This window comes from Phocoena sinus, chromosome 6, assembly GCF_008692025.1.
Source record: "Phocoena sinus isolate mPhoSin1 chromosome 6, mPhoSin1.pri, whole genome shotgun sequence".
Lineage (NCBI taxonomy): Eukaryota > Metazoa > Chordata > Mammalia > Artiodactyla > Phocoenidae > Phocoena > Phocoena sinus.
In genome coordinates this window covers 33,678,461-33,698,366 of record NC_045768.1, presented here as the reverse complement: position 1 = coordinate 33,698,366, position 19,906 = coordinate 33,678,461, and the positions used below count along the sequence as shown (strand labels likewise).

General features: G+C 45.4%; 1 protein-coding gene across 1 annotated transcript in view; it reads right to left on the bottom strand.

Moving 5' to 3' along the window:
• Positions 1-19,906, bottom strand: part of GABBR2 (gamma-aminobutyric acid type B receptor subunit 2) — a 369,057-nt gene that overhangs the window by 101,224 nt on the left and 247,927 nt on the right. Inside the window, exon 8 of the mRNA XM_032634226.1 lies at positions 2,424-2,484. Coding sequence (XP_032490117.1) covers positions 2,424-2,484 — 61 coding nt within the window. The remainder of the gene's footprint in view (positions 1-2,423; positions 2,485-19,906) is intronic.

Sequence of the window (19,906 nt, the reverse complement as noted above, 5' to 3'; positions counted from 1 at the left end):
CCCTTTCCGTGTCTGAGCCTCAGTTTCCCCTCTGAAATAAGAGATGACAACCAGGAGCCCTTCCAGCCTGGACAGCCACTCAATAAAGCAATGCCCCTCCATCTTGGCAGCAAGGTACCTCTGAGACCCTCTAAATTTGGAAAACTAACTGTTGTGCTGATAAGAATATGCCCTCAGCACAGCATCCGTCTGCAAACAGGATCAATGTCTGTTTTAAAAACATGTAAACAGGAGTATCTGCAAGGCCCGGCTCTGACAGTCAATAAACGCTGGACACAGAAGTGGCAAAGGGAGGACACTCAGGCACAGGTGTACATGTGAACACGCAAAGGCTGGCACTTGGGGAAAGTCGAGGTCTAGTCACTTCTCTGCCTCCAGCCAGCTGGGTGTCCCTGGGAGGAACACCTCCCTTCCCTGGGCCTCAGTTTCTCCACTTATACCATGAAGCAGCGGGATGAGATCATCTCTAAGGCCCTGCCCCATGTGACACCCTACATGTCATTAAGTGTTGGGAGCAGCTATAAGAGTAGGCAGACAAAAAGGCACCCGGGGGTTTCAACACACCAAGAAAATGTGGATTTGCCCCAGAAAAGTATCATAATTTTTGACTAAATGCTAATCATAATTGCTATTACTTGCTGAGCAAGAAATATATGCACGTTTCTCTGTGCTATCTCATCTAGTTCTTCCCACATCCCGAGAAGGTAGGTAGGATCATATCCCTATTTTACAGATGAGGACATTGAGGCTCAGAGAGGTGAGTCACTTGCCTAATGTTCTACAGTGACTTGAGCTCAGGTGGTTTCAAACCCACCTCTGAACTACTGTTTGCTACACTGCTTTCCTTATAAATGCCTAAAACCAGTCACTGGAGTTGGTGTCTAACCCTAACATTCAGAAAAAAAAAAAAAGCAATAAAATTGGCATGCATTTGTAGCTGTGATTGGCCCATCAATAATTTACAAAATATTCTCCCAGAATGATATAATTTGAGAGCTGGAAATGTGACAAGAGAATTTAGTTGCAATCACTCAAAAAAAAGTATCTTTGCCAAGATGCTTACTTTGTTCAGCCAATGAAGAAGTAAGCTTTAACAAATGGGAAAATAATTACGTTTGCCTAAAATTACATCTTTTGTGCACACCAGAGAGCTGACATGCATTTCAATTACCTGCCACAGGAAGACAAATGGGTAAATCTACAAGACTGCATTATGGAGCCATAGTACCGGAGAACGCCTCTCCTGACTGATCTGCATCTGGTTGGGATTGTCTGAATGAATCCGAATAACTCGATTTCATTTCTTGCCTTCCCCTGGATGACTCTGGGATCTGCTCAAAGTGAGTGGACACAGAAGGCTCTGCTTTTGTTTCTGGATTTTCTAGAAACATCCAGATACTGAAAAACACTGCATTAATGAAAGGTCCGTCTCATGGTTCTGACTAACAACCCTGCCAATGACCATACCGGGCCGAACCGAAGTTCCTCCAGGCAGAACACCCAGCCCTGCCCCTCTCAGACGCCCTGTGGGCTCTGAGAAGCCACTGTCCCTCTCTGGGCCTCTGTTTCCTCCTCATCACATGAGGAATGTGGTCTGAATGGTTGCTGAGGTCCCTTCCAGATCTGACAGAAGAAAAGTCTGACAAATGATCTGGTTTCTTAAAAAACCAAATGGTCTGTAAATAGTGTGTGTGGCACAATTATAAATTAAAAGGGACTAAAGAGACACTTCAACCAGATGCAATGAGTGGACCCTGTGTGGGCTCCCCAACAAACCAACTATAGAGTCATTTTCGAGATAATTAGATGATCAACATAGACTCAGAATAAAGCATATTAAAACTTCTTAAATGTTTAAGGTGCAATAACAGTATTGCCGTTATGTTTTAAAAAAGTCCTTATCTAGTAGAAATGCATACTGCAGTATTTATAGATTGAAATGAGATAATGTCTGGGAGCTGCTTTAAAACATTACAGCAAAAAAAGGGGGTAGGGGATGGAGTGAGTCAAGATAAAGCAAGATTGGCAAAATGGTGAAAACAGCTGAAGCCGGGTAATGGGTACATGGGGTTCATTATGCAATTCTCTCGACTTTAGAGTCTATTTGAAAATTTCTATAATCAAAAACTAAAACAATGCAAGATTCCTCAGAATATTGGCATTGACTTAACTGCCACGCCCCATACTTTCAATAAGCCTGAGTCATGTGGAAAGACTGAACAGGCCTGAGAAATAATGCAGTTGAGAAAAAATATTCTAAATAAGTTGAAGCTAATGTTTGCATAGAGAAGTGTTTTCTATTGACTCTTTCTCTTATCTGGAACATCGTACTTTCATTTCTTTTGATGTATTTTATTGCATAAACAGAACATCCTTGAATACAGAATTCATCAATTAGAAAGAATAAGCATCAAAAAGCCTACCTTGAAATTGAGTAAATTTAATGGTCCCCATTCTCTCCCCATTCCGGAACACAACTTGACCCTAAATAGAAAACAAAACAAAGAAGAACAAAGAAGAAATGCCATATTAGCCCAAACACTGCTGATCTCAACTGAAATTCATTAATTGTACAATGTGATTATTATTATTGGAGAAAGAATAGACTCCCGCCAGACCACGGATGCAAAATTAAACTGTTTTTAAACTGGTTGTGACTTTATCTGGATAATTTGAGGAGCATAAAATCAATAATGGAACCAACACATGTAAATTAAAGCCCAGATATGCATCATCATTATCATCATGACTATTTATTAAACACCCATGTGCCCTGTGTTATCCCAGGACAAGTCTTCCAGGGTGTTGGAGAGATGGAGGAAGAGATGAAGAAGCCCTTGGAGCCTGGCCCTGCCTCTGCTCCTGTGCCCCACCCATAAAAATGTGGGGCTTTGCCGAAGTTGTTTGGCTGCAGGACCAGAAGGGGGCTAGAAGTCCGTTAGTATTCCTTATTAAGAACACAGAATGTTTTTGTAAGTTCTTCCTGAGGGGTGACGTCAGTCCCAAATATAACTGGGCTATGGGGCAGCACAAAATTAAGCTTCTTGAGCCAGTGAGACCTGACTAGTGTCACAGGCAGCTAAGCACCCCTCATTAGGGACCCCGGGGGCTAAAGGCAGCATCAGCCTTGCTGGCTGATACCCAGCTTCCATACGCTGGGCTAAATAAACCAGGAACATAAAGAGGGGATGTGGTCTCTCCTTGCCTATTTCCAGTCCACCTAAAATTCTGCAACCGTGTAAGGAACTTGACGCAGGTTATATAAATGAATCTTTATGACAAGCTCGAGTGGAAAGGAGGATGATCCTGATTTTACAGATGAAGAAACTGAGATTGAGGGAGGTTATGCCAAGGTCATTGTAAGTGAGGCTGCTGGATTCAAATCCGAGTTTGATTTTAATGCCCATGGAATTTCACTACAGCATGTTGTTTCTGATCCAGAAATAAATTTCTTCCTTTCTTTCCATTAATGTGAAACTAAGAAAATAAATTGTCTTAAAGGTACACTGCTTTATGAGCGCAGTTACGCTCTTGCATCATCAGGTAATAGCAAAGACAATACCACAGATTCCATTCAATTCTCAAGAGAAAGTTCCAGAAAGTACATATCTTCCCTTGATGGAAATCCAAAGTCTGAGGCCCTGAGGCTTTCGGAACAAAGAGAATCACTCAACCTGTTCTCGGAATGAGAAACACCTTCTAAGGCCACTTTGACACCTTTTTGAGATCCTGAAGACAGCTGCGAGTAGTATCAGTTTGAAACTAACGCCCACCGAATTCTATATTCAGTTGATGGTAAGCAATTCCCTGGAGTGTGAAAACACTTCAATGCAAGGTGAGACAGGAGCTGTGATTTTATTTCTAGGGATGACTAAAAAACACAGAACATCTTCCAAAGGATCGCTTTTATGCGAATGGACCACTTTGCATGGGCGGAAAAGATGCAGATATTGTCCACAGGACATTTCTTTGTTTGACAAAAGTGGAGATCTAACTAATTCACCCATCTCCTGCCAAGCTTTGAAGAACTCCAAAGACTTCTAGACATAAAATGTGGACAAATTCTGCAGAATCTTTATTAGTTAAATTAAAAAAATATATTGAATGGTATTCAAAGAGTGGATGGAATAATACTGGAGTGGAATACAGGGCGGGGGCTGAGAAAGAATCTCCCTTAACTTTTTGGGTTTTCTTTCCTTTCTCCTTTACTTTTTAGATAAAACTCATTAGTTCATCTTTGAAGTAAGACCTGTCATATTTTAGTTTTCTCACAGTAGCTATTTTTACTCACAGTAGCTCCTCCTATCTCCTTAATTTTTTAGGTACTGCAGTGGGAGGAGGCCAGCGTCTGAGTGTCACAAAGTTGGGTTCAGGGCCCCCTTGGGCAAGTTCCTGAACACCTGAGTTAGGGACCTAGCACAGCTCATGGTCTTCAACGGGCACTCAGTAAATGGCACCAGTAATTTTTATTTAAAAACATTTAATAGCAGAGAGCTGAAATAAAAAAGATTCCAAGCACCAGGAAGCTTTCCAAACTTTGAGAAGAAATTTTCAACATCACATGATTTCAGCTGGCAAAGGGGTAAACCGTTGGGCCCTAATCCAAGGTGGCTTCACCGCTCAGAAACATCAGCCCCGAAGTGACTGAGTTCCCAAACCACACGGGCCGCTGTGTGTTCAGCCAAAGGGAGAAAGATGAGAGGCCTGTGACTGTGGTAACTGAGAGTAACACGGACAAGCAGATGGGTAACTGGCCATATCGAGGCTCTGCACCAGAGAAGAGCGGAGAAGCTCTGTGGAGCCCCCTTCTGAGGAAGATTTGACACGTGATTCTTTCCTGAGGTTGTGACCACGGCATCTCTTGGGTTGGATAGATGATGCCAAGTCTGCAACCTTCAGCACGGCTGACTGGATGGGGACTACCACTCCAGCCAGGCCAACGTCGATAGGACTGGACACCAGCGAGGAAGGTCATAAGCCAATCAGGTGATTTTCATGAAATTCTGCCTGATGGATGGCCTCCATATTAGCAGATGGACAACTCACGACATTCCATAGATATTTACCTGCCCTGGGCGGGTCCTCTTTTAGGTGCTGATTCCTGTTCTCAGAAAGCTTTGTATTTGATTAGGAGAGACAGGCAAAACATGTTCGCCAAAAAATGAACAAGATGATTTCATTTCGTGAAGAGTGCTGTGCAGAAAATCAGAAGGGAGTGCCTGGACAAGCGGAGTGAATTTACTGTGTGGTCAGGAAAGACCTCACTGCAGAGGTGACATAAGAGCTGAGCCCTGCACAGCAAGAAGCAGCTATTCCAGGCAAAAGGAAAGGCCAGGACAAAAGCCCTCAGGTGGGAAAGAACAGAAAGGGCCAGCAGGAGGAGTGTAGTGAGGGAGCAGGCAGGTAGGTGGGGCCTGGGGGCCCTGACAGGGCTCTGGAGGGGATGCTAAGTGCAGTGAAGAGCCATGAGGGCGGGGAGCTAAACAAAGCAGCAATATGATCTGATTTAAGATTTGAGAAGATTGCTCTGGCTGTCCGAAAATGGGAATAGAGACCCGGGCGGCTTAGGCAGCTGGTAATCCAGGTGTGAGGTGACAGAGGCTTAGGCTAGGGTGGTGGTCACATCCTCTCTCTAGCCAGCTCAGAGTTCATCGCCAAGGTGGCTGAGCACTGTGGCCTCAGCAGCAGACGCTTCCCTTCCACTACTACCATCCTGGGGGTGTGGGCACCATGGTAGGCGACCAGATGCTCCCTTCAGGATGGAGACACTTACTTCCCCAGCATCTTGGCTGCTGCTGGGTTGCCCAAAGGGTGCCAGTTAAGGTTATGTCCCTCCTTGGGGGCAGCCTACATCCAGTGGTCAGTGTGAAGGGACACAGTAGTTTGAGCCCCCTTGCCTCAATTCAGGACAGCTGTGAAGGACCGTGGGCTCCAGAGGTCCCCACGGGGTGGCTGAGGCCGTGACTGTAGCTGTGCCCAATTCAACTCATCCCTCTGCCTGACCCTGCTTCACTTCCTCCCTTCGTGTTTTGTTCCTGAGAGCCTCCCTGATAAACTTCCTGTATGTGAATCTTTGTCTCAGAGTCTGTTTCGTGGGTAAACCAGCCTAAGACACCTGCCATCAAAGGTCATTGGAAATATCTCTTTTTCACAACCCGAAGGAGCCTGAGGTGGTGGGAACAGAGGCAATGGATTCCCAGTGAGGCCCACACGGCAATTAGACTCTTCGGTTTCGCTGTGGCCTGGCATCTCAGCCAGGAGAGCTGGACTGACTTCGGTTCCCAAAACCCCAGCTTGAGCAGGGATTACTTTTTGCTTTTCTCCCACACACATATTCTTTATGTACATATAAATGATGTGACTCTCCTTAAGCTTTCTTTTTTTTTTTTTTTTTCTTCTCCTTAAGCTTTTGCCATGTGCGATCCAGGGCTGTAACCGAGGATGATTACATCCACTTGAGACCAATCCATGGGACGCATTACACTGCAAAGCAGTGGGGTTTGATAACTCCGGCGGGGGTGGCGGCTGATATCTGTCTTTTGGCTCCCAATCCACACTCACTCTTCTGTGTCCTCCTCTGTGTTGCAGGGGCCCACAGCCTGGAAACCATACTTCCCAGAATCCCCTGCCAGCTGGTTTCCATTTAGGTTCTGCTAATGAGAAGCATTCATGGGGGATTAGAAAGTGTGCAGAAGGGAAAAGCTATTTTTTTTTTTCTGCTTTGGTTGCAGCAGCAGGAGCTGAGTGACTGCAGGTGTCCATGGGCCCCAGCAGCCCTGCACTGTCAGTGTGTGCAGTGGGACTCGGGATAACTGCTCAGTAGCCAGTGCTGGGGTCCCTACAGTGGCAGAAACAGCAGTGGCAGGAGCCTCAGACGCCAGCGTGCTTGCGTCTCCATTATTTTATTTGCATTCCAAATCTGCTCTGTGGTCACTTATAAACTCCTTGGAAGTTAGAATCCATTACCAATCAGCATGCAGTCAAGGAAACAGAAAGCACTTCAGGCATGTCAGAGGCAATGGCAACACCATTCCTCTTTCTTTTTTTTTGCGGTACGCGGGCCTCTCACTGCTGTGGCCTCTCCCGTTGCGGAGCACAGGCTCTGGACGCACAGGCTCAGCGGCCATGGCTCACGGGCCCAGCCGCTCAGCGTCATGTGGGATCTTCCCGGACCAGGGCACGAACCCGTGTCCCCTGCATCGGCAGGCGGACTCTCAACCACTGCGCCACCAGGGAAGCCCAACACCATTCCTCTTATTGCTCCTGCAGCCCAAGGGGCTTGGCCATTTTCTATAAACACTTCTCTCTGGTGACAGCACCTACCTGATTTGCTCCTCTATCCCTTCTAACAAACTTGTAGCCAGTTCCCTGTATTAAATCTCCCTCTGAAATGAGCAGATTTATAATGCAAATAAAATAATGGAGGTAAAACCCCAAGTGGATAATTTATAAGGATTTTTCTTTTTCCTGAAAGAGATGTTCCTGATGTCAAGGAGAGCAATCTGTTTCATAAAAGCTGATCCAAACTAACAGTTCAGGTTGAATTGGGAGCGATAAATTTGAATTTTCTTTTTTAGAAGAATCTTCAGAACACATAGGACAACATATGGAAAAAAACTTGTTTCTGCATTCGCCAGACAAGAGTACATGTGCCATCAGTGTGACCTTGGACAGTCATTGAGTGTTTCTGAGCATCAATTCTCCTACTTGAAAAATAGGAAGAAAAACACCTACTTCTCAGGATTGTTTGTGAGAATTAAAGAAGACAATTATGAAAAACGCATAACCCAGGGTTGGTGCACACAAAGGTTAACTCTTATAATGCTCCAGGTAATCCGAGTTTGCAAAATTCCACCTGATGTCCCCAGAAAAATCAGTGGAGAGTAAAATGTTCCAGCAGTCAGTAGGATTCAGTGGCCTCCTCTTAGAGAAATTAATTCTATTTTCATTGTTTATCTTTAATGTTTCACTACTAAGCATGAGTGAAATGTATTCCAATAACAGTTCATGAATTGTACAGGTCAATCCCTACATTGGAAAATTTTTTTTGTCTCTTTCAAAGGGAAGGGACTCCCTGCCCTGGAAAATGATCTGATGTCGGGCTGGAGCTGGAGGTTACACAGAGGGAAGACTCGCTAGGCTCAGTCTCATCTTGTGGAGCCCTGGGCCCACTGAGGGACACAGTCTCTGCTGATCACAGTGCATTTAGGGAAGGCATTCCATCCTTACTATGGCTCTAACTGCACTCTTGTGTCTGGGCATTCATATTTGTCTTTGGGAGATGTGAGCAAGTATGCTCAGCTGAGTGTTTGAGTTATGCTGTGGGGAAACAAGATCTGTCCTGACATGTCACACAGGCAGTGAAATCTCTAAGGAGATGGAAGCTGAAGGGTGATGGGGGACCCTGGCTGGCCCATCACTATCTGTATGGATGATCCAAGCCCACCTTAGACTGTTCTGCTGCCAGCCCTTCTCCCAGGACAACGTTGGTCTCAAATGAATAATGAGGATTTTGAGAAAATTTGGGGGTTACACTGCTAGTCAGATTTTTCCATAAAGACTACAGATCCTCTTCATGTAAGCTTGAAGAAGGTGCTTTCTGTTTCCCAAGGGATGATAGGACATAAAAGAGAAATACCAAGTAATTGGGTGCATCTACCCACATGTTCTACAAAGGTGAAAAATACTCTTTTTTTCTGCATGTCCCTTGGGCTATAAGACAAGTTATATTTTGCATACTACTTAAAATATTTCTTACATAAAAATGCTTTTGATGGACCTAAGTCTTGAGGAAAGTTTGATGTATCCATTGGGTCTTCAGCAGCTGGTTTTCAGGAGTTAAAAAGAGGAGCAGCAAGGGAAGTGTGGCCTGCCCACTGCCATCCTTCTGCTGGTGGGCATTAAATGGAGAGGTATCCTTCTGAGGGAGCATGATCAGATGACCCATAGGGTTCAAGTGATGACCAGCCACAAAGGAAGTGGAGGTCTAAGGCAGGGCTTGGTGAAGTGGAGAGGAGTGGGGACCAAGAGGAGATGGTTAGATGGATGGTCCAAGAGAGGCAGGACCAACTCCCTCTTTTCTTCCAGTTATGATACGAGAGTCAAGCTTGTTTGAAATAGCAAACAAAATAGTACAGTAGAAACTAACACAACATTGTAAAACAACTATACTCCAATAAAAATTAATTTTAAAAAGAATAGCAAAATATCAGAAATGAATGAGATATCCAAGAAATAGGCCAATAGCAAAGTAAACTGTGATAGACGCATGATGAAATATTATGATACATGCATTCAATCAGTCAGCACTGTTGAGCACCTAACATGTGTCAGGTACATGCCAGGCAGGCACCGGACAGAGTGAGCAAAGGCCACATGGTCCTAGAGTGCATGGAGACTGCAGTCTGGTGGGAGGTATAGACATTAAACAATAAATACACTGATAAATATATAACTGCAAACTACAATAAGTGATATAAAGGAAAGAACAGGGAGCTGCAAGAAAGAACTACAAGACCTGAATTAGACTGGGGGTCAAGGAGGGCTTTTCTGGGGAGGTGGCATTTGCATTGAGACCTGAAGGACTTAGCTAAGAGTGAGGGGAGAGCTTCCTGGGAAGAGGAATTGCAAGTACCAAGGTCCCAAGGCAGGAAAGAGACTGGGAAGTGGGAGGAGCTGAAACAACGGCAGTGGAACTGAAAGTGGTGATTGAGGGGAAGATGACCATGGAGTGGAATGGGCAAGGTGGACAGGGGCAACGTCATGCAGAACCTTATAGGTTTATCAAGGATGCCAGGCTTAATTCTGAATGCAAGGGGAGCCACTGAAGGGTTTTAATCAGGGGGTGACTTGATCTACGTTATGCAGACTTGAACATTATATTATAAAAGTTATAAAATAATGGAAAAAGTGATATTCTGATTGTGCCAGACACTGGCTAGTTGTTCACCAAATCCATTTCCTTTTCCTCCTGGGCACATGGTTAGACTGCATTTTCTTACCTCCCTTATACCTAGGTGAGGCCATGTGACATTTCTAGCCAATGGAATGTGGGCAGAAGTGGCACATGTCATTCCAGGTCTGGCCCATGAAAACCTCCCACAAGACCCTTCCTGCTCCCTCACTTCCCCCATCTGCCAACGAGATTCACAGGATCTATCAGTGAACTCCGAGGCCCAAGGAACAGTGGGGACATGAGACAAAGGAGCCTGGGTCCATGAATAATCATGCAGAAAGGCTGTCCGCCAACCAGAAACATCCACTTTGGACTTTGCATAAGAGAAAGATACATTTTTACCATGTTAATTCACTGAGATTCTCAGATATCTTTGTTACAGCAGCTACTGTTATTTACTTTAACTAATACCATACGTAAGTAAAAAAGGATAAAAATTGAATATACAGTATGTTTATAAATGTAAAAATTATTCCCGCCAAGTAAAAAATTACTCCCAACCAACAGTGGTTGGTCCTGGGTTGTGGCATTATGGCTTTTTCGTCCTTTTACTTTTCAATATTTTCCAATATCCTCTAATGAGCATGCGTTATTTTAGTAACAGGAAAACTTTATTAAAAACTTTTTTTTGAAAGGCTGTTATAAGGAGGCACATTTTTTACAGCTAAAAATAGCAACATCATCACCAAGAAAATAATTCTCCCTCTTGGAATAGATTAATTTTTACTGACAGCTTAGAGTTTTCCTGAATAAGAGCCAAAGATCTGTGCAAGCATAAGCACATTTCCCCCTCAACTTAGAATAATGGAAAGAGCAATGAACGAGGGGTCTGAAGAGGAAGATCTGAGCTGTGCTCTGCCATTATCTAGGAAGGGAACTGGGGCAAGTCCCTTTTCATCTCTGTTCTCAGGTTTCTCTCTGCAGAACATGCAGCAATAGCATCCTTTAAGTTATTTTTAGCTCTGCTGAAACATTTGTGTATGTTACCTAAGATTTTTTTTCTGGGGTTCTCCTTTATTAATAAATTCTCAACAACAACCTCAATGGGATGAACTATGTATTATTATCGCCATTTTACAGATGAGAAAACTGAGGGGCTGCGAAGTTAAGAAAGTTACCTAGGGTCACATCTAGTAGGCTGCAGAACTGGGACTCACCTCAGACATGGTCTGACTTCAAGCTCATGCTTCTAACCACATACTATCCTGCCTTCCTTTGCAAATACCAGTCACTGATTAGAAAATGAGCTCTTTGCAGGGGTAAGAGTGAGTCCCAAGCAGCCTTGGGCTAGGGGGAAGGAGCAGGGGTAGCACAGGAGGTAGGTGGAAGAGGAGGGAGTCAGGGATGTGTTGGTAAGTGTTTAAATGGCTCTTTGCGGGGGCAGGGGGGGCCAGGAAGAGTCCTGACTTGTCGTGTTTGCCAATTTCCACCGTGTAAATATTCCCACCAAGGCAGATTTCAAGCTATTAACAACTGGCTCTAGGCAGCCTGCAGGAGCTGGTTCCAGCACACCAGTGGCCAAGCCAGTCTCTCAGGAATGTGAAACTGAAGAGAAATGCAAAATGCCTAGTTTTTAACCGCTCAAGGGGCGGGTGAGAATCTCTTCTTAGAAGTGGGGGAGGGGCTTCAAATCAGAGTGGGAAGAGCTGGAGATCTCCTCTGGGCTCTGCAATGCTGGACCTGGGACTCTGTGGGCCATGTCTCCCAGCCTCCTCCCCAGCCTCCTCATTAGCTCTGCCAAGAGCAGACCCTGAGGGAGGGTGGAAATTGGGAGAGGAGAAGGACTCAGGAATCCCCATTTCCCCAGGCCTGTGTCAGGGTTCTGTGGCTAGTGCCAGTCCTGCTACACCCCCTGCACAGTGCCAGCAGCAGCTGGGCAGTGCCCCTCCTCAGACGTCTGAATACTAGCTCTGTGGACATTTTCTGAGCTCCCAGTTTCCGGTAGCCTTACCTCTTCCCTTCATTCTTCTAGCCTAGAGGTGATAACTGTTTCTTTCAGCAGTGGGTACCTCTGAACTGCATCAGTGTTCCTTTTATACTCCTTTGTCCTTCCGAAACCTATTAAACAACTCCCTGTATTAAATCTACTCTGTTTGAAATGCCTAGTTTGGTTTCTGTTTTTCTGCTAGGACCTCATCCTCCCTGTCTACCATGTGGTCCCTGGCAGGACTCAGTCCTCCAGCATAAGACCTATTTGTCAGGCCCCAATTAAAGTTGCGTTCTCCACTCATGTCCTTGATGGTACACTGGCAGGTGATACTGATGCTGCCTGCCCCGCCTCTACCTCAGGGTGTGCCCCCCAACCCCGCTTCTTCTTCCACCTTGAACTGCCTATTGTAATTGCCTCCTGCTGAGATGGAGCGCCCCCCCCCCCCAGACCCACCCCAGGGCAGAAAAGTGCTCTTTCCTCCTCAAGGCCTGGGAAGGATAGGAGTACAGGACTATTTGTTAATTCTCATTGAGTTGAATGAACTGGGTTCTCGGTTTAGGGGGCACTGAAGCAGGATCCCTCAGGAAGGGCTATGGAGGAGAAGGAGAGGGAGAGAGAAAGGACACTGGCCAAGGGTAGATGCTCAGTTACCTCCATGGTGTGAGAGAGACCGAAAGAGACAAGTGGCCCAAGGCAGAGGAGCTGGTTATCACAGAAGCTCGGAGGTGGAGGTCTGGGCCGAATGGTGTTTGCGGAAACTGTTTCTTTACAATTAAACCAGAAAGCACACTGGCTTAGAGTGGGAAGTTCAGGGTTCTAGTCCCAGTTTTGTCACCAACTCCCTGTGTGCCCATAATTACGTTCCTTCCTCTCTCTGGGCCTCAAATTTCCACAGATAAAATGAGGAAGCAATTGCAACATACTGTGTTTGGGACTTGGCATAATAATGCCTGACCCAGTGGAGGTGCACGAAGTCAAAGTCCTTTTTTTTCTAGAAGCTCCCGGTCTAATGGAGGTGACAGGTTAAAAAAAAAATAAAGTTACAAGACAGCGTGATAACGGCTACGAGAGGGTGGGTACAGAGGCTTGTGGGAGCACAGAGGAAGGGCACCTCTCTTGTGAGGGGGTGACTTGGCAGGGGGCAGGGAAGAATGAGTGTGAGTTAGCCAGGCAGAAAGGATGGGAACGGGAATGTTCTGGGCAGAGGGAACAGCATATGCAAAGGCCTGGAGGCAGAAGAGAGCTTAACTCTCTGGAGGACCAGAAGGAAGGACAAGGTGGCTGGTGGGGGGTGTGCAGGAGGTGGGGGAGTGGAGGCAGGAAGGCAGGAGCCACATCAGGCAGGACTTTGGACCTCATGATCCAAAGGGGGCCACAGAAGGGCTGTAAACCAGGAAGTAACAATTCCCAGATGCTCTTCAAAAGGAAGGAAATCCTGCCACTTGTGACAACATGTTGGGCCTGGAGGACATTATGCTAAATGAAATAAGCTAGACACAGAAAGATAAATACTTCATGGCATCACTTACATGTAGAATCTACAATAGTCAAGTTCATAGAAGCAGAGAATAGAATGGTGGTTGCTAGGGGCTGGGGTTAGGAGAAATAGGGAGATGTTAGTCAAAGGGAACAAACTCCTAGTTATGCAGGACGAATAAATTTTAGAGGTCTAATGTACAGCCTGGAGACTGCAGTTAACAATACTGTACTGTATACTTAACACTCGCTAAGGGGGTAGATCTTAAGTGTTCTCACCACAAAAAAAAAAAAGAAAAAAGAAAAAGGTAACTTTGTGATGTGATGGGTATGTTAATTACCTTGATTGTGGTGATTATTTCACAATGTATACATATATCAAATCATCAAACTGTACCCCTTAAATATATACAATTCCTATATCTCCATAAAGCAAAACAAACAAAAAACTACTCTGGCGGCTGTATGGAAAATGGCTGGTCACCAGGGCAAGACTGGAGGCAAGGAAGACAGAAGCTGTTGTGGAATCCAAGCGAGAGATGAGGGTGACATAGATGGAGAAGAGTCCATGATTCAAAGATGGGAAGGAGGTGGAGTCCTAGGGGCCTAGAGGTGGCTGGGATGTGAGGGGCAAGGAAAGTGGAGAAGTGAAGAAAGGCTTTCCGATTTGGCGGTGCCACTGCTTGCCTGCGCAGCCAGCCCAGGGGAGCTGGCGGGGCCAGTGAGTGGCATCTTTGCCTGGGTTCCTGGGTGAGTGGCTGAGCCACGGGAGCTTTGTAGCTCTAAAGCTATGAATCACGAAACCTTCTGTCAGCTTTCTGCCTCCACCCCAAACCTCCCTTCTTTCCTGGTCATCTGTAGATGCAAGCGTCCCCACGATTAGAAATATTTAAGTTTGCTTTACTGTATGTTCTAGTTTTGTTAAATAGATTAGTCTCCACAAGGAAAACCAAACTGCTGACCAGTCAGCCTGAAAATCTGAGACATGCAATTTGCAATCTGCTGCAAGCTTCACTTTAAGCCGAGTGGGCTCCAGACTGGCCTGGGGGCTGGAGGGAGGGCTCAAAAGAGGCAGCTGGTATGGCAACAGTCCAGGCAGGAGGCCAGGGGGCTCAGGTTGCAGGAGGTGGCCAGGCAGAAGGGGTGCTGTGCTGGGAAGCGGGCTGCCAGGATTCTAGCCCGGGATCCTCCACGACATCCACTTGTGACCTGTCCTATTCGGTAAGGAGACAAAGCTTACATTATCTGAAGGCTGGACCAAGAATTCCCCTTACAGAGGGAACGAGCTTGATGTAGGAAGGAATCTTGATTAGAAGAAAATGTAGGAGAATATCTTCAAAACCTAAGGGTAAGGAAAAACTCCTCAAACAAAACTTCAAAAGGACAAACCATAAGGCAAAAAAAATGGATTAATCTGATTACATCAAAACTGAGCATTTCTGTTAGACAAAGGACCCCTGAACAAAGTCAACAGGCAGATGACAGAATGGAAGATTTTGTAAGGTCTACAATCAACATGGTATTAACATCCAGATTAGACACAGCACTCCTGAAAATTAGCAATATGTAGGCAGCAAATCCATCAGAAAAATTGGCAAAGCATAAAGAAGCAATTTACAAAAGAGGAAACCCAGAGCAAATAGGCACATGAAAGGATGCTCGATACCATTAGAAATCAGAGAAAATTAAAGTGATGTCACTTTATATGAATTAAAATGGCAAACATTTGAAATACAGATAATGCAGGTGTTGGTGAGGACTTAGAGACACAGTGACCTAGTGCATCACTGGTGGGATGTCATAGGAGCAGATATTCTGGGCAGCATCTGGCACTACTCAGTCCAATTAAGTGTCCATATACCCTCGGAACCAGAATTCCACTCCTGGGATACAGCCTTAAGAAATTCTCATAAGGGGACCTGGAAGGGCGCTAATTATACACATTACAGTGTGTGTGTCTGTGTGTGTGTGTGTGTGTCTCTGTGTGTGTGTGTCTGTGTGTGAGAGAGATGGAGATGACCTGGGGAGAATCATAAGTAGCAGATTAGATATACAAGGAGCAAAATGAATGGATGCATATGGCTTAATGAGAAAGTAAGAAAAAAAGATGACCTATAACACAATACTATTTACATAAATTAAAAATACATACACATTTTGCAAAACTACATACAAAAAAAAAGGTACAATTAGACTCATTAGGATGCCTATTGTGGAGGAAGGGGGATGGAACTGGGGAACAGGAATACAAAGGAATGAATAAGTGAATGAATGAATGAAACAGAGCTGTGCCTTGATGACAAAAATGAACTCAGTTCTCTGTACCTGAGTGAAGTTAAGCAAAATAAAACAGAACCTAGACTTTACCTTAAGGGCAGTGGAAGCCAACTGGAGTCAAGGGGGTCTATGCTCTGTTCATTTGCATGTTGTTCAGTCAGTCATTTATGCGCTCATTCATTCATCACATTTTGGGGATCTTTCTCCTTTGGGCCAGGCACTGTGCTGGGCTCTAGGGACAATGCAGTGAACAAACAGATATTCTTGGGCTCTGGTCTCACTGTAAGGCTAAGTACCTAATAGGTCTGCTCTGGTGTTAAATGGATCCAAGCTTGGGATCCAACCAGGTGGTCCACAGGCCTAGGGATGTTACCACCTTCCAATTTCTTGGTTGAGGCAAACAAGGCTCAGACAGGTGAGTCACATGCCCTGGGTCACAGCTGTGAAAGGCAGAGCTGGGCTCTGAGCTCAGGTCTGCAGAACTGAAGCCCCTTGCTTTCCTTCCAGCCCCAGCAGAAGAGGAGGAAGCAGCACAGCAGTTCTACCAGAGGTAGGCTGTAATCCTGGCCTCAGCTGTCTTAGCTTACTCACTCAAGAAGGGCTGGGAAGGCTTCAAGAAGGAGGCAGAAAAGACCCAAGCCAGGATCTGTTAGCTAAGTCAATCCTGAATTCCTGACTCACAGAAACTATGTGAGATAATAAAAGTTTATTGTTGCTTCAGGCAACTACATTTTGGGATAATCTGTTATGAAGTAATAGATAATAAATATAGGGTCACAGGAGGAAACAGTTCACCCTGGATGGTTCAAAAGAAGAGACTTTATTAAGGACTACTTACAGAGCGGGGGTGGGGGGCAGATTAAGGGAGCAGAATAGGGAAGGTGATGTGTCCACAGATTAGCAATGGCAGGAGCTGTTACTTGGGGGCAAAGGAAGTTAGAGTGTCCCTGGAGCGTCATAAGAGTGGGAGACACAGAGGAGAAGTCTTAGCCATGGAGGTAGGGGCACAACTATTTCAGGAGATGCAGCGCCAAAGTGGTGGAGGGGGCTGCACTCTGACCTCTCTCTCCCATGCCCTCCAATCGCCTGCCTATGTTTTCCACTGGCCAAACTCAACCAGAAGCCCAATGACAAGGGATCCTGGGTGATGTCATCTACAGGATCAACCTCTAAGGGCACAGAGAATGGCGGAAAATAGGTCTATGGGAGAAAAGAAAAAGAGAGAAAAACCAACAGAGGGATCTTCTAGGCTCCACTCTCAGCCTTGAAGTTCTGTGTAGCTGACTTTATGTAAGGCTGGATCACATGACTTACACTAAGCCAATCAGTGCAACCCATCCTCTAGCTACAGTGATTGGTTCAGGGATGGACACATGACCCAAGTTAGCCAATCGAAGCTAAGAGGGATCTCCAGGGATTTTTGTTGGCGCTTTTGGGGAAATGGGCTCCTTTTTTTGCCCCCCTAGACTTGGTGCTGTGATTATGGGAAGGAGAAGCAACTGTGCAGAGGCTGAGGATGGAGCTGGCATAGGAGAAAGCAGAGGCAGGGATGGAGAGATGGAGAAGCCTCATCCTGGATCTCATGGTTATCTCTGGTTAAGTACGGTTTTCAATTACTTGCACCAGAAGAGTCCTGAATGAAACATTCTAACCCACAGCTTTGATGATCCTCGTGACAGCTCTCTGGGGTAGGCTGGGCAGAGATCATTAACTCCATTTTATAGATGAAGAAACTGAGGTTCAGTTCTCTTTATCACTTGGCAACCAGTTCATTTAAATTATTAACGTCACTATACTAGCATAGGTCTTTGGTGTATATTTTGTCCTTACATTGTACGGTTTTAGATTTTTGACTTCTTTTTCAGTGGCCTTTATGTATGTATGCCTGTTACTGAAAGTTGCTTCAAACTCTCTTTAAGTAGGTGGCACTCAATTATTAATTTTAATCAAACAAGCAAACAAAGCATGTAGATCTCCACTGCTCTCCCCTCTCCGTGCGGCTCTCTCCTCTCCACTGCTCTGCCTGCAAATTCTAGCCTCCTTGGTCTCTCTAAATTCAAATTTTCAACTCTGTCTCCTCAACTTGGTGAGACTGCCAGGCTCTGTCTGGGCTCCCCCCTTCCTGTGCTGCGGCCTGGAAACTCTCCAGGCAGTAGGCTGGGCAATCATAAGGCTCATGTCCTTTGTGTCCCTTCTCTCAGGGATCACTCTCCTCTGTTGTCTATAGTCCAATGTCAGAAAAATGTCGTTTCACATAATTTGACTGGTTTTTTTTTAGGTGCTTAAGGCAGGAGGGTATATCCAGTCCCTGGATATTACTCCTCCATCTTGGGCAGAAGTAGAAGCTCCCCCCACCCAAGTGCTCCAGACACTCTCACCCTAGACTTCTGCACTGATTGCCCACTGCCTGGATCACTCTTACCCCAGTCATCACATGGCTCGCTCTCTCACCTTCTTCAAGTCTTTTCTCAAACGTTACCTTCTCAATGAGGCCTCTTCTGGCCACCCTGTTTAAATCCCTGCTCCCCCTCCACTGGTGGTGTTTCCAATCCTCCTTCCTCCAGCACATTTCTTTTTTTTTCTTTCTGAATAGCGACCGTGCCTTCTAACATACTATATAATTTACCTATTTAGTATGTTGACTATTGACTGCCTCCTTGCACTAGATTAAAACTCTCTGAAGGATTTCTGTTTGCTTGGTTCACTGCTGTATCCCTAGCTCCCAGTACAGTAGTTGGCCCATCATAAATTCTCAAAAATTATTCACTGAATGAATAAATGATTGAAAAGATGATAGAAAAAAAACCCATGAGCACAGTTATGAAGCTTGGAAATTATGATGCGTGTGTGGAGAGTAGCTAGTATCCCTTCCATGTGAAGAGCAGCACGAGGAGAAACAGCTGGAAACGCAGGTTAGAGCCTGGGGGGGTAGAACTCCTAAAATGCCAGGCTGTATCCTGTAGGCACTGGGGAGCCATGGAGGCTTTTCATAAGGATTAACAGGGTCATAGGTTTTCTGGGAAGAATAGTGTGGTGAGTGTAAAAGTGAGAGCCAGAATAAGTGAGTGGCAAATGGGAGAGAGAAGAGAGGTGGTACTTGGGATTTCAGAGTCAGCAGAGCTTGGCAAGTGGAGGGAGAAGTGGAGTTGATACCTGTATAGATTTCTCTGTAGAAAAATGGCTGGTATAATAGTGCAAACTCAGGTTCCAAAGGATTCCACTGAGGGAGGTGGGCAGGGGTGTAAAAAGAACCTGGGCAATAGAGGTGGCCTGAAACCTGGACCCACACTTCCCACCGTGTGAACTTGGGCAGGCTAAACAGGCTCTTGAGCTTTGGTTTCCTCTTCTATAAAACAGTACTAATCACATCTTCCTCACAGGCAGGGCTTGCTCCCTGGAAATTCAGTACCTCGGGGGCTTAGTAAATGTTGGTTTCCAACTTGAAAACCTTTTCTCTTTCACTATTTCAGAGTTACAAGAGGCCTGAGAGATCTGACAGCCCCTTCTCTGACCACGCCAGGCAACATCCCCCCACCTCACAGATGAACTGAGGCACAGAACTCATCCCTAGCTGAGGTCTACTGACTGTCCAATGGAGGAGATGTCTGATAAATCCCACTGCCTGTTATGGTTGCTGCTACTCATAAAAGTTGGGGTGGGAAGCAAGAGCCCAAGGAGTAGACGCCAAGCTGGACATCTGCTCCAAATCCCACTTCTGTGGGGGCAGGTGGGGGAAAGAGGACTCACTTCCATTACACTGGGGTTTAGAATCCCAGGATACTCTGTTCACAAGAGACTTTAATTCCCAAGGCAGCTGTCTAGTGGCTAAGGCCATTAAACATGGATTACTGAGGCAACTCTTCATAAGCTAGTTGATAGAATTACTAGATTTGAGGACAAACAGGGAATGTTTTTGTACATTTCAGAAAGCACTGTGGAGCCTGCACACACTGCAGGGACCCTGCCAAATTACTGAAAGGGAATTGACAGTGGTTATGGGGATTAGCTATCCCTACATATGGCTTACTAAGGATCCTGTGTGCTGAGGAGAGAATCTAGGTCACTGTTTTATCACATACTGTGGACCTGTAAAAATACATATGTATGTGTACATGTATGTCTATAATACATACATACACATACACAAAGTCCTGCACTCTTCATCCATTTACAAGAGTCTACCAGAGCTGATCAATCATGATAGTAATTAACTGTATACACCCTAAGCCCTCCAAACCTCATTAGCTCTCCAAAAAGCTTTTTCAAGC